This window comes from Nomascus leucogenys, chromosome 10 (assembly GCF_006542625.1).
Source record: "Nomascus leucogenys isolate Asia chromosome 10, Asia_NLE_v1, whole genome shotgun sequence".
Classification (NCBI taxonomy): Eukaryota; Metazoa; Chordata; class Mammalia; order Primates; family Hylobatidae; genus Nomascus; species Nomascus leucogenys.
The window spans coordinates 2671004-2685402 of record NC_044390.1 but is presented as its reverse complement, the minus strand read 5'-3'; the positions used below and the strand labels follow the sequence as shown (position 1 = coordinate 2685402).

The 14399-nt window shown below is 41.7% G+C and overlaps 1 protein-coding gene across 1 annotated transcript in view; it reads left to right on the top strand.

The window, feature by feature from the left end:
* NLRP8 (NLR family pyrin domain containing 8) overlaps positions 1-14399 on the top strand; it is a 39570-nt gene that overhangs the window by 17405 nt on the left and 7766 nt on the right. The window contains 5 exon segments of the mRNA XM_003277209.2: positions 715-882; positions 4693-4845; positions 7813-7983; positions 9977-10147; positions 13581-13751. Of these exon segments, the coding sequence (XP_003277257.2) occupies positions 715-882; positions 4693-4845; positions 7813-7983; positions 9977-10147; positions 13581-13751 (834 nt within the window).

The window sequence follows — 14399 nt, the reverse complement described above, 5'->3', positions numbered from 1 at the left end:
TTGTTATTAAAATAAAGAAACCAAAAGCATGATTTTAGGAGAGTGTGGGAAAACCAGTCCTCCGAATCCTTCAGGAATTGGATGACGTTGCCTTTGCTTTAGGAAAGCCTTCACAGACCTCAGCCCAATCGAATTCTGATCCTGTGAGTCACTGGAAGTTTTTAAAATTTTTTTATTATACTTTAAGTTCTGGGGTACATGTGCAGAACGTGCAGGTTTATTACACAGGTATACACGTGCCATGGTGCTTTGCTGCACCCATCAACTCATCATCTACGTTAGGTATTTCTCCTAATGCTATCCCTCCCCTAGCCCCCCACCCCCCGAGAGGCCCCAGTATGTGATGTTCTCCTCCCTGTGTCCGTGTGTTCTCATTGTTGAACTCCCACTTATGAGTGAGAACATGCGGCGTTTGGTTTTCTGTTCTTGTGTTAGTTTGCTGAGAATGATGGTTCCAACCCAAATGCCCATCAGTGATAGACCGGATAAAGAAAATGTAGCCATTCATTTTGACTTACAGTTTTCCCGGGATAGGACCTGAATAATCACAGGTTTGTGTCACTCTTTAATGTCTGCGTCCTGAATTCAGTTGTAAACCCCCTGAGGGTGGGACTGCACCTGTCCCACGCGCAGCTGTAGCCTCGTTTGTGAGGCCACAGAATTCTACGACTGTGGACGGGACCCCATTCCAAGGAGACGCTCTTCCCTCTCCAGCTTAAGGCGTGTGAATAGCACCATGTTGAACCAGGACTTAATCGGTGTTCTGACGGGGAACCAGCATCTGAGATACTTGGAAATACAACATGTGGAAGTGGAGTCCAAGGCCGTGAAGCTTCTAAGCAGGGCGCTGAGATCCCCCCGGTGCCGTCTGCAGTGTCTCAGGTGAGATTTGAGACGGGGTAAGAGCAGGAACCCCGGGGTACCCGGATGGTCTTTTCAAGGGCGGTGATGAGAGGCTCAGCTTCCCTCCGTCCTTTCCTTTGATCTACTGTTGGCTTTGTTCAACTAAAACAATAAAAATAAAAAGTACAATTTGACTATGCTCTAGATCCGTCTGATACCAGGAAACCTGAGCCCCAGCTCCTACTGGATTGCAAAAGCTGGATATTTTCTAACTTTTTATTTTTGTGAGTACATAGTAGGTGCATATATTTATGGGGTACATAAGATGTTTTGGTTCAGGCATGCAATGTAAAATAATCACATCTTGGAGAATGGGAGATGTAGCCCTTCAAACATTTATCCTTTGTATTACAAACGATTTATACTTTTAGTTATTTTGGAATGTACAATTTATTATTAACTACAGTTCCTCTGTTGTGCCAGCAAATACTAGGTCTTACTCTTTTTCAACCTGTTAACCTGTTTATGCCTGAGGCTGCAATTTTTTGAATTTTTTCAGTCAGACTTTGGGGATGACCTTGAGCAGTGAGATATAAATAACTCCCACGTGCTTAGCGTTCCAATAATGGAATCCTAGGCATAAATGGTTTTAACTGTCCTGACCTTCTGCTGCTCTCCACCCTCCCACTACCCTTCCCAGCCCCTGGCAACCACCCTCCTACTCCATATGTCCATGAGTTCAATTGTTTTGGTTTTTGGATCCCACCAATAAGTGAGAACATGCGGTTTGTCTTTCTGTGCCTGGCTTATTTCACTTAACAGAATGGTCTCCAGTTCCATCCATGTCGTTGCAAATGACTGAATCTCATTCTTTTTCATGGCTGAATAGTACTCCATTGCGTATATGCACCACATTTTCTTTATCCATTTGTCTGTTGATGGACGGTTGTTTCTGAATCTTAGCTATCGAGAGCAGAGCTACAACGATCACGGTAGTGCAGACATCTCTTTGATGGACCGATTTCCTTTCTTTGGGGTAATACCAGTAGTGGATGGCTGGATCACATGGCAGCCTGCAAGAGCTGATTTTTCATCATTCAGGAATTTCGTGAGCCAGTTGTTAAACAACGTTTTTAAAAATTAAATCATAGGCTTACAAATATATTAAACAACAAAAGTCATAGATTATCAAAATGCATTGTTTCCTAATCATTTTATGGTTCATTATTGTCACTGCCAGCATTCCGCAAACTTTTTCTATGACCGGCCAGATAAGAAACACTTCTGGCCTCTGGGGCCATGCCGTCTATCATGGTGACTCCACTCTGCCACTGCAGTGCCAAGGCTGCCAGAGTTCATAGGTAAACAAATGGATACAGCTGTGTTCCAATAAAACTTTATGAACACTGAAACATGAATTTAATATAATTTTCATATGTCACAAAATATTCTTTTAATAATTTTTTTAACCATTTAAAAATTTTTGTGGGGGCTGGACATGGTGGCTCATGCCTGTAATACTAGCCCTTTGGGAGGCTGAGGCAGGTGGATCACCTGAAGTTGAGAGTTTGAGACCAGCCTGGCCAATATGGCAAAACCCCCTCTCTACTAAAAATACAAAAATTAGCAGGGTGTGGTGGTGCGTGCCTGTAATCTCAGCTACTCAGGAGGCCGAGGCAGGAGAATTGCTTGAACCTGGGAGGCGGAGGTTGCAGTGAGCCGAGATCACACCATTGCACTCCAGCCTGGGCGACAGAGCAAAGACTCCATCTCAAAAAAATAAAATAGGCCAGGCATGGTGGCTCATGCCTGTAATCCCAGCACTTTGGGAGGTCGAGGTGGGTGGATCACCTGAGGTCAAGAGTTTGAGACCGGCCTGGCCAACATGGTGAGATGCTGTCTCTACTAAAAATACAAAATTAGCCAGTCGTGGTGGCACACGCCTGTAATTCCAGCTACTCAGGAGGCTGAGGCAGGAGAATCACTTGAATCCAGGAAGTGGAGGTTGCAGTGAGGCAAGATCATGCCATTGCACTCCAGCCTGGGCAACAAGAGCAGGACTCTGTCTCAAAAAATAAATAAAATAAAATAATGTTTTATTTGAAAACATTCTTAGTTGATATGCTGTAGAAAACCAAGTGGCGCTCCAGAGGAGGCCCACGAGCCACGGCTTGCCAGCTCCTGACCACTGCCCTGGGGCTGCCACTGTCTACTGTACCGATTTGGTGGAAACATGAGTCATGGTGTACTGCTCTGCACCTCCTCCCAGCTCCTCGCTCAGTGACCTCCCACTCTGAGCTGAAAATCAGCCATGGCAGAGGCATTTACACAACAGGCACTGGCAAACACTGCGCACCAGGACTCCCTTCTCCAGAACGGCAGTGGTTAGACATTTACTGCCACGCACCTACTCAGACTCGACTTTTTTGGTTTGTTTGTTTATATTCATAGGTTTTAGGGTACAGGTGATTTTTGGTTACGTGGATAAGTTCTTTAGTGGTGATTTCTAAGACTTTAGTGCGCTTGTCACCCGAGCAGTGTACACTGTACCCCATGTGTATTCTTTTATCCCTCATCTCCTTCCAACCTTCACCCCAACCACAAGTCCCCAGAGTCTATTACATCATTCTCATGCGTTTGCATCATCATAGCGTAGCTCCCACCTGTAAATGAGAACATACGACATTTGGTTTTCCCATCCCTGAGTTACTCAGAATAATGGCCTCCAGCTCCATCCAAGTTGCTGCAAAAGACATCATTTCATTCCTTTTTCATGGCTGAGTAGTATTCCATGGTGTGTCTATACCACATTTTCCTTATCCACTCTTTGGTCAATGGGTACTTCAGTGGGTTCCATATCTTTGCAATTGTGAATTGTGCTGCTATAAACATGCATGTGAAAGTGTCTTTTTCATATAAAGACTTCTTTTCCGTTGTGTAGATGCCCAGTAGTGGGATTGCTGGATCGAATGGTAGTTCCACCTTTAGTTCAGACCCCAATTTCCAGCCTTTCCATGTGCAAACCTTCTCTCAACAGAATTTGTATGACCTCTTGTTTTGTTTTCATCTGCCAGCGTTGCTCCTTTACATCCAACAGAGTTGAATGTAGCTTGGATAATCTCTGCATTTCATTATCTTTCTTGCACAGAACAGAAAGCTCAGGTGGCTGGAACCTGGAGGTGGTAAGCACAATGCTTCACTGGATGTCTTTATGTAAACAGCCCACCTTGAGGCTGAAATCCAGCCTGAGAAGACAGTAGCTGTGAGACTCGAAAAATTCTCAGTTCTTCACCTTGATGATGATGGGCAAATAAATGCACAAAGTGTGAGTTAGACAGGAGAAATAAGCATTGAGGTCTATTGCACAGCAGGGTGACTGTAACTAATAATAACCTATTATTTCAAAGTTGCTAAAGGAGTAGATTTTTAACATTCTCACTACAAAAAAAATTAAGTTGGTGAGATGATGGATATGTTAATTAGCTTATTGACTCTTTCTATAATGTATACATAAATGAAAATATTACATTGGACCCCATAAATATACACAATTATCTTTTTCCAACTAACTTTTTTTGAAATTTGTATTTCAAGGAGCTGAATGGAGATAGTGAGAGCTCAGTCGTTATTGTATTCCAGTTGATGACAGCCCCAAGAGTGTGCTGTTTTCTGCTGATGACTTGGTAGGAAGTTCCTGAGCTTGGTGCAGGTGTGCTGGCCGGAAAGTTGGAAATAATCCCCTGAGTCTCTGCTGTGAAGACTGAGACGTGAGACAGTGGGATCCAGGAGGCTCTACACGTACCATTTTCCCCAGAGCCATGGCTCAGCATTTGTGTCTGGCTTCTACAGGTTGGAGAACTGCTTGGCCACCCCTAGAATTTGGACCGATCTTGGCAATAATCTTCAAGGTAACAGACATCTAAAGACTCTCATACTAAGAAAAAACTCCCTGGAGGACTGTGGGGCATATTACCTGTCCGTGGCCCAGCTGGAGAGGCTGTCGTAAGTCTCCTTTCTAGTGGCTATGGCTGTGGCTGTGGTTGTGGTTGTGGTTGTGGTGATTGTTCGGTAGATTTAGTGCTTCTGTGAGAAAAGCAGTCACAGGGAAGGTGCATGTAAAGGAGCAAACCTAAGTCTTGTGATCGATGTAATTATATAGATAGGTCAATAAGGGTCCAGCCAAGAATGAAAGAGAAATAACATACCTACATGAAAGTATGGATTTATACCTAATATTCTATATCAAGCATAATGAGTCCTATGTATCCATCATCCCGTTTATGAAATAGAACTCATCAGTTCTGTTTTCCTCTGTCCTCACTGGTTTTATTGACCCTGCCCCCGACCCCACTGTGATGACATATCGAATCAGGTTGATCAGGCTCCTTAATTTATGTACAGTATTAATATTACTACCCGTGTATCCTTAAACAGGCATCACATCGTTTTGCATTGCTTTGAATTTTACATAAAAGGGCCGGGCATGGTGGCTCATGCCTATAATCCCAGCACTTTGGGAGGCCAAGGTGGGTGGATCACCTGAGGTCAGGAGTTTGAGACCAGCCTGGCCAACATGGTGAAACCCCATCTCTACTAAAAATACAAAAATTAGCCAGGCGTGGTGGTGCGCACCTATAATCCCAGCTACTCGGGAGGCTGAGGTAGGAGATTCCCTTGAACCCAGGAGGCAGATGTTGCAGTGAGCCGAGATCGCACCACTGCATTCCAGCCTGAATGACAGAGTGAGACTCGTCTCAAAAAAAAAAAAAAGGATTTTACATAAAAGTATCACCTGCGATGTGTTTTTTTCCTGATCTATATCTTAGTGTTCATCTGTTTAGTTGCTTCTATAGTTAATTCCTCTTCGCTACAGAATGATATTGATATGAAGATCCAAGAATTTAGTTATTCATTCTACTCACAGTTGAGGTTTGGGCTGCTTCCAATTGTTGACTACACACAGACACACACACACACACACACACGCACATGCACACACACTGTGATGAACATTCTAAGAAAAGAATTGCGAGGCCGTGGTGAGTATTCATCGGTTTTAGTGGGTTTGTTTCCAGAGTGTACCAATTAGCCAGAGCAATGGGTATGAAAGTGCCCCAACTCCAGATTCTTACCCAAGTCTTATTATTATCAGTATTGTTGTTACTGTTGTTGCCAATCTGTTGGGCAGGAAATGGTACCTTACGGTTTTAATTTGCATTTCCTTGATTACTAGTGACGATTTTTATATCATCTAACTGTTTATCTTAGTTTACCTAATTTGCATGTCTTCCCATGTATTTAATGGGTCTTTCCTTTTTTATAACTTCCGAAATTATGTCTCTTCCTCGGCCATCTCCTTGTCTGCTATTTATTCTTTGATGGTCTCTTTCTCTTCCCTCTTAATCTCATATATTTATTTTTTATGTTTTAATTATTTTTTTTGAGACAGAACCTTGCTCTGTTGCCCAGGCTGGAGTGCAGTGGCATTATCTTGGCTCGCTGCAAGCTCTGCCTCCTGGCTTCAAGTGATTCTCCTGCCTGAGCCTCCTGAGTAGCTGGGATTACAGGTACCCACCACCACACCTGGCTAATTTTTGTATTTTTAGTAGACACGGGCTTTTGCCACATTGGCCAGGCTGGCCTTGAACTCCTGACCTCAGGTGATCCACCTGCCTCGACCTCCAAAAGTGCTGGGATTACAGATGTGAGCCACTGCACCTAGTCTTTTTTTTTTCAGGTTTTAATTTCTATTTCAATAAGTTTTGGGGGAACAGGTGGTGTCTGGTTACATAAATAAGCTTTATCGTGGTGATTTCTGGGATTTTAGCATGCCCAACACCCGAGCAGTGTACACTGTACCCAATGTGTAGTCTTTTATCCCTTGCCACCCCCCACCCTTTCCCCCAAGTTCCTAAAGTCTAGTATGTCATTCTTATGCCTTTGTGTCCTTATAGCTTTGCTCCCACATATGAGTGAGAACACACGATGTTTGGTATGTTTGGTTTCCATTCTTGAGTTACTTCACTTAGAAAAATAGTCTCCAATTCTACCCTGGTTACTGCAAATGCCATTATTTTGTTCCTTTTTTATGGCTGAGTAGTATTCCATGGTGTGTGCGTGTGTGTGTGTGTGTGTGTGTGTGTGTGTGTGTCATTTTCTTTATCCACTCGTTGATTTATGGGCATCTGGGCTGGTTCCATATTTTCACAATTGCAAATTGTGCTGCTATAAACATGTGTGTGCAAGTATCTTTTTCATATAATGACTTCTTTTCCTCTGGGTGGATACCCAGTAGTGGGATCGCTGCATCAAATGGTAGTTCTACTTTTAGTTCTTTAAGGAATCTCCACACTATTTTCCATAGTGGCTGTACTAGTTTACATTTCCATCAATAGTGTAAAAGGGTTCCCTTTTCACCAACACCTTTTTTTATTGTTTGATTATAGCTATTCTTGCAGGAGTGAGGTGGTATCGCATTGAGGTTTTGATTTGCAGTTCCCTGACACTTAGTCATGTCAAGCATTTTTCCATTTGCTTTTTGGCCATTTGTATATCTTCTTTTAGGAATTGTCTATTCATATCCTTAGCCCACTTTTTGATGGGATTGTTTTTTTTTTTTCTTGCTGAATTGTTCTTTGTAGATTCTGAATATTAGTCCTTTGCCAGATGTACAGATTGTGAAGATTTTCTCCCACTCTGTGGGCTGTGTGTTAACTCTGTTGATTATTTCTTTTGCTGTGCAGAAGCTTTTTAGTCTATCAATTTTATTGATCCACAATGCCTTCATCCCACCATTCCCACATCGAAGCTGCTGTCCTTTCCTTGAAAGCTTGGAAGTCCTGAGTGGTGATGACAGAGGTGTGAGGATGCTTCTGCCTCCAGAGGGAGAGCCCTGACTGAGAGGATCACCCTTCTGTGTGAGACAAAGACCCCTCTCCATTCAGTCGTCTGTGTGCTTCTCTCCCATAGGATAGAGAACTGCAACCTTACACAGCTTACTTGTGAAAGCCTTGCCTCCTGTCTCAGGCAGAGTAAGATGCTGACCCACCTGAGCTTGGCGGAAAACGCCTTGAAAGATGAAGGGGCCAAGCATATTTGGAATGCCCTGCCACACCTGAGATGTCCTCTGCAGAGGCTGGTGTAAGTCCCAGAATGCTTTCTTCTCAGAACTCCCTGGAGCAGAACAGGGTGATGAAGAGAACCTGCTATATATTCACTCATGTCACACATTTATTAAATGCCTACTGTGTGTTAGGCATGGTGCTGGCGCTGAGGGGAAAAGCGCAATAAAGAGGAGGGTTATTATTTCTGATTCAGAGGCAAATGATCTAGAGGCAGGGTTCTCAAACTGTGTACCAAGACACCCAGGAGTGAACTCAGAGGGATTGCAGGGTATTTTAAATATAAGGAATATTGACATCTATCTGTTCATCACTGTAAGAACGACTACCTCGAGGTATAAGAATTAAAGAAAGAGGAAAGAAACACAAAAAGTGGCTTGACAGTTAAGGACAGGTTTATTTTAGAGAAAATAAACCTGAGAGGGGCTTCTGGCCGAGTTAGGTCAGAGCTACACTCTCTTATAGACTAAGAGCTTTTAAGGATTCGGGGTGGGAATGTTTATCAGAGACTTGGACTGCTTCTGTGATGCTTGGTTGTGCTTATCTGGGAGGGAGAGTTGTGTGTCTGTTCCCATACATCTTTCTGCAGCTGCAGGCATATCCCCTGAGTCTGCTTTTAGCTTCCCTATCCTAGTGCACCTGAAGGGAAAGGAATGTGCTATTAAGGCCCACTGTTTTACTGGGGTTCATGGCATGAGGGGGAAGTTTGGCAATTACCCAAGAGACTTTCCCTCCACCTCCCTCTGTGCCAGAGCTGTCTTATCTGTGTTTTACTGTCTGCTCTTTCTGGCTGCTTGTAATTAGGAGAGAAGTGATTTCCTTGAAATGCATGAGGCTAGAAAGGGAGCTGGAACTAAAAGTGGCGGTGTCTGTCCAAGATGATGGTGTTCCTGCTCTGTCACGAGGTAGTTCATTTCCACAGCTTGAAATCAGCCATGGCAGAAGTGTTTGCACCATGGAAACTGGCAATCACTACACATGAGGGCTTTTGTTTGTTTGCTCTAGAGAGCTGGTTTACTAGGACATCACTGAACCATAAACATCGAATCCCCTCTGTATTTCTTGTCTCACATGAGAATATCAGCTGCTAAAAGGCAGGGGCCCTGTCTGCGTGAATTCCCATCCCCTAATTCAATGCCCCAAGCCTAGTAAATCTCAGCAAATGTTTGTGAAAGGCATGAGGTGGTGCAAAATACCCCCTGAAACACTGATACTTTTAGCTCCCCAAAAAGAAGCAGGGAACGGTGCCACTGCTTTGGAAAGCAGCTGTGGCAGTTCTTCAAAAGGTGAAGCACAGACTTAATCCGTGAGCCATCAGTCCCGCTTGTGGGTGTATCCACAAAAGAAATAAAAACCCACCTCCACATGAAAACCTGCACACAGTTCACAGCGGCATTATTCATAATACTCATAATACCCAAGACCTGGAAACAACCTGTGTCTTTGCCCTGATGAAGGCATAAAGAAAGTATGGTGTATTCATGTGATGGAATGTTATTTAATTTTTAAATGAAATACTGATTCATGCTACAGCACGGACGAATCTTCAAAATATTATGGTAGATGAAAGAAGCTAAACGCAAAAAGTCACATATTGTATGATTCCATTTAAATGACACGCCAAAAATAGGCAAATCCAGAAAAAGAAAGCAAATTCGTGGTGTTAGGGTTGGGGTGGGTTGGGGGAGGAAGTGAGAAGTGGCTTCTAAAGTGTCCAGGGTTTTCCTTGGGGATGACGAATATATTCTATACCGAATTTACAAAAATATTCTAAAATTGTGGTGATAATCGTACAACTTTATAAATAGACTGAAAACCAATATTTGGTACACTTTAAATGGGCGAATTGTGTGGTATATTAATTGCATCTTGGTTATGCTGTTATGCAAAAAAACAAACAAACAAAAAACAAACAAACAAAACAAACAAATAAAAACAGAAACCAAAAACAAAGAAGTAAAACGTAAGGGTGTTTTTGTTGTTGTTGTTGTTTAACCTGTGTTTCTTTGCAGGCTGAGAAAGTGTGACTTGACCTTTAATTGCTGTCAGGATATGATCTCTGCGCTCTGTAAAAATAAAACCCTGAAAAGTCTTGACCTGAGTTTTAATAGCCTGAAGGATGATGGGGTGATCCTGCTGTGTGAGGCCCTGAAGAACCCTGACTGTACATTACAGATCCTGGAGTAAGTGGCCCCTCGTCTCCTCCTATGAGACCAGGAGAATTGTATATAAGCGTCTCTCAGGATGGAACATATAACAGGAAAGGGCTGTCTTTTTAAGTTTCTGGATTGTTGCCTCCATTGAATTGGAGAGCTGGGAAGCTTCTGAGCCATGGTTCTCAAAGTGTGGATCAGCAGCAGTTTCGCCTGGGCAGGACACATACAAATTTTGAGGCCCCACTTCGGACCTAGGGAATCAGAAACTCTGAGAGTGGGATGCAGCAATCTGTGTTAATAATTGTTTTAGAAAATATTCTTCCAGTTGAATAAAAGATAACAAAGAGTTTGTCAATTTTAGACTGATACCTGAGATGACTGGTCTTCTGAAATTGAATTTTACACTTAGGAGATATATATATATACACATATATGTATATAAAGACACATATATACGTATATATGTATATAAAGCCACATGTGGCCAGGTGCAGTGGCTCACACCTATAATCCCAGCACTTTAGGAGGCCGAGCGGGGCGGATCACGAGATCGGGAGATCGAGACCATCCTGGCTAACACAGTGAAACCACGTCTCTACTAAAAATACAAAAAATTAGCTGGGCGTGGTGGCAGGCGCCTATAGTCCCAGCTAATTGGGAGGCTGAGGCAGGAGAATGGTGTGAACCCAGGAGGCGGAGCTTGCAGTGAGCTGAGATCACACCACTGTACTCCAGCCTGGGCCACAGAGCGAGACTCTGTCTCAAAAAAAAAAAAAGATACATACATGTATATATGTATATAAAGATACATAAGATACGTATATACATATATACTTATATGTATATAAAGATACATAAGATACATATATATGTATATACATATATAAAGATACATGATACATATATACGCATGTATGTATATAAAGATACATAAGATACATATATAGTATGTAAAGATACATAAGATATCTACATATATGTACACATATATGTACAGACACATATATACTTATTTTATAGATATTATTTATATGTAGATACTTATTTTATATATTATACATATAAGTATATATTATTTATATATAAGTATATATGAATAATATATAAAAATAAATATGAATATATTATATGTATATATATGTAAATATACAATATATTATACATTATATACTTACATATTGTTATATATTATATATTTATATATACATAATTTATATTATATAAATATATGTATTATATTTTATATATGTATAATATTAAAATATATATTAATTATATTAATATATTTATATATGAAAATATATAATGTATATATTTCCCTGTTTTTTATGGTCTCTTTGCTAACATGTATACCAGCCAGTGATATAAAAGCATTCATTCTCTTTTTAATTCTTTGGTTACCTTAAGTATTTGGAAAAGACTTGTAAACATCTCTTCTCTCATGATCAAAAAATGAATCTAATTTTACCTCTTTCAATCCAAATTTTTTGCTCTCCATTAGCATAATCTTGGTATTTAATCTAGCTCATTTAAATTATTGTCTTGGCCGGGCGCGGTAGCTCACGCCTGTAATCCCAGCACTTTGGGAGGCCGAGACGGGCAGATCACGAGGTCAGGATATCGAGAACATCTTGGCTAACACGGTGAAACCCCGTTTCTACTAAAAATACAAAAAATTAGCCGGGCGTGTTGGCGGACGCCTGTAGTCTCAGCTACTCGGGAGACTGAGGCAGGAGAATGGCGTGAACCCAGGAGGCGGAGCTTGCAGTGAGCTGAGATCACGCCACTGCACTCCAACCTGGGGGACACAGCGAGACTCCGTCTCAAAAAAATAAATAAATAAATAAATAAAAATAAATAAATAAATAAATAAATAAATTATTGTATTGTAGAACATCTTTCATTTCCAGGATTAGTTTGGATAATGGTATTCCTTTTTGTTGATGAATTGCTTCTCAAATTAAATTCAGTACGAATTCACTGCCAGTCATGATTCTTTGATGCCTCAAATCTAGTTTGGGTTTTAAATGTTGATTTATCTCTTAGATTGAGTGAAATATATTTTCAGGTAGAAAAGAACTTTCTATACTTGAAAGTGTTTATGCAGTATTTTCTAAGCCTTTGCTTGTATGAGATTTTTTTTTTTCAGATCACAAAATTAATTTTATGTTTCCAGTATACCTGTGGGGCTAACAAGACAATTATCTGCTTTAGGTCCTTTTCATCCACCTGTCCCCTTTGGGTTTGCTGTTTTCTTTTTTTTATTATTTTTATTTTATTTTATTATTATACTTTAAGTTTTAGAGGGGGGAGGGATAGCATTTGGAGATATACCTAATGTTAAATGGCGAGTTACTGAGATTATTTTTTTAATCTAGTTTCGGCCATGAGCAGTAACTTGGCTCAGTGTAAAATTCATGGACCCTATCTGTCTTAGTCTATTTTCTGTTGCTTATAACAGAATACCTGGAATTGCATGACTTATAAAGAAAAGGACTGTGGAGGCTGAGAAGTCCAAGGTGGAGGGGCTGCATCTGGTGAGAGCCTTAGTGCTGGTGGGGATTCTCTGCAGGGTCACTAGTGAGTCACGGAGCATGCTGTATACTGGCTCAGATCTCTTTCCTTCTTCTTATACAGCCACCCATCCCACTCCCATGATAACCCATTAACTGATTAATAATCCATGAATTTTACTCCTTGTTCAAGGACTCTCATGGGCCGGCATTGTATTTATGATACACGGCACCTCTTTGAGACATGGTCACTTATTTGTAGATGTGCCTCCCCAACTTTTCAGTGAGTACTGTGTGGGAGGGCAAAGTGACTTACTCATAGAAGGATTCGAGCTGGGTGTGGTGTGGTGGCGTGTGCCTGCAGTCCCAGCTGCTAGGGAGACTACTAGGTAGTAGGATTGCTTGAGCCAAGGAATTTGAGGCTACAGTGAGTCAGGGTCACACCACTGCACTCCAGCCTGGGCAACAGAGTGAGACTTAGTCTCCAAATAAAATTTTTTTAAAAAAGATCCAAACACCTGGCCCATTAGGACAATAAAACCATGCTATATGAATACATGTATTTTGTTACCTGTCTCCTCCCTCAATACCCTGCCCAGTCAACTGTGAGTTACAGGAAGGCAAGGATGGTGTGTGTTGCTCACTTTTGTGTCAAAAATGTCCACTAGGTGGAATCAAATACCTTTTGAATGAATGCAGATAAGTAGGTACAAGCCATTTTCAAAAGATATACTTGGCTCATAAATTCTTAGAGTGAGGAATTCTATAGCCTGCTCTGAAATCACCGAAAGGACACAAAGAAACTGATTGACTACAGGTGAATAGACCATAGCTGGAACAACATTACGCATTCCTGTCAGTGCGATCTCTAGGCTGTAAGGTGTCACACCAGCTAAGCTCTCAGATGAGTCGTGATGACTTCTCTGCTGTCTGTTTCTGTGTCACAGGCTGGAAAACTGCCTGTTCACTTCCATCTGCTGCCAGGCCATGGCTTCTGTGCTCCGCAAAAACCAACATCTGAGACATCTGGACATGAGCAAGAATGCGATTGGAGTCTATGGTATTCTGACCTTGTGTGAGGCCTTCTCAAGCCAAAAGAAGAGAGAAGAGGTCATTTTGTAAGTCTCCACCAGGTTTCCTGTGCAAAACCAATCACTCCTTGTAAAACGTGAGATGCTGGACTGGGTGTAGTGGTGCATGCCTGTAATCCCAGCACTTTGGGAGACTGAGACAGGCAGATCGCTTGAGTCTGGAGTTCAGACCAGCCTGGGCAACATTGCAAAACCCTGTCTTCTACTAAAAAATAGAAAAATTAACTAGGTGTGGTGGTGCATGCCTGTAGTCCCAGCTACTCAGGAGGCTGAGGTGAGAGGATCTCTTGGGCCCAGGAGGTTGAGGCAACAGTGAGCCATGATCACATCACTGCACTCCAGCCTGGGCAACAGAGTGAGACCCTGTCTCTAAAAATAGAAAGTGAGATGGTGGACCTGGAATGCCATTGTTTCAGGTGTTGCTACCATTCTGCTTTTGTTTCCTGGGGATTTATAGTTCCCTTAATGTAGCTGTTCAAACCCCCAACTCCCACTTTTACCTAAAGGAACCATTAACTGGGATTCTCCTATCTGATATCTTCTTTCTTGTCTTTGTCTTCTCTTTTCTTCATTTCTTCACCTTTTCTTCCTGAACAACTGAGTTTGTTATGACTTACCAGCTATATAGCCGCGAACAAGTTAATCTTTCTGAGCCTCGATTTGCTCATCTATAAA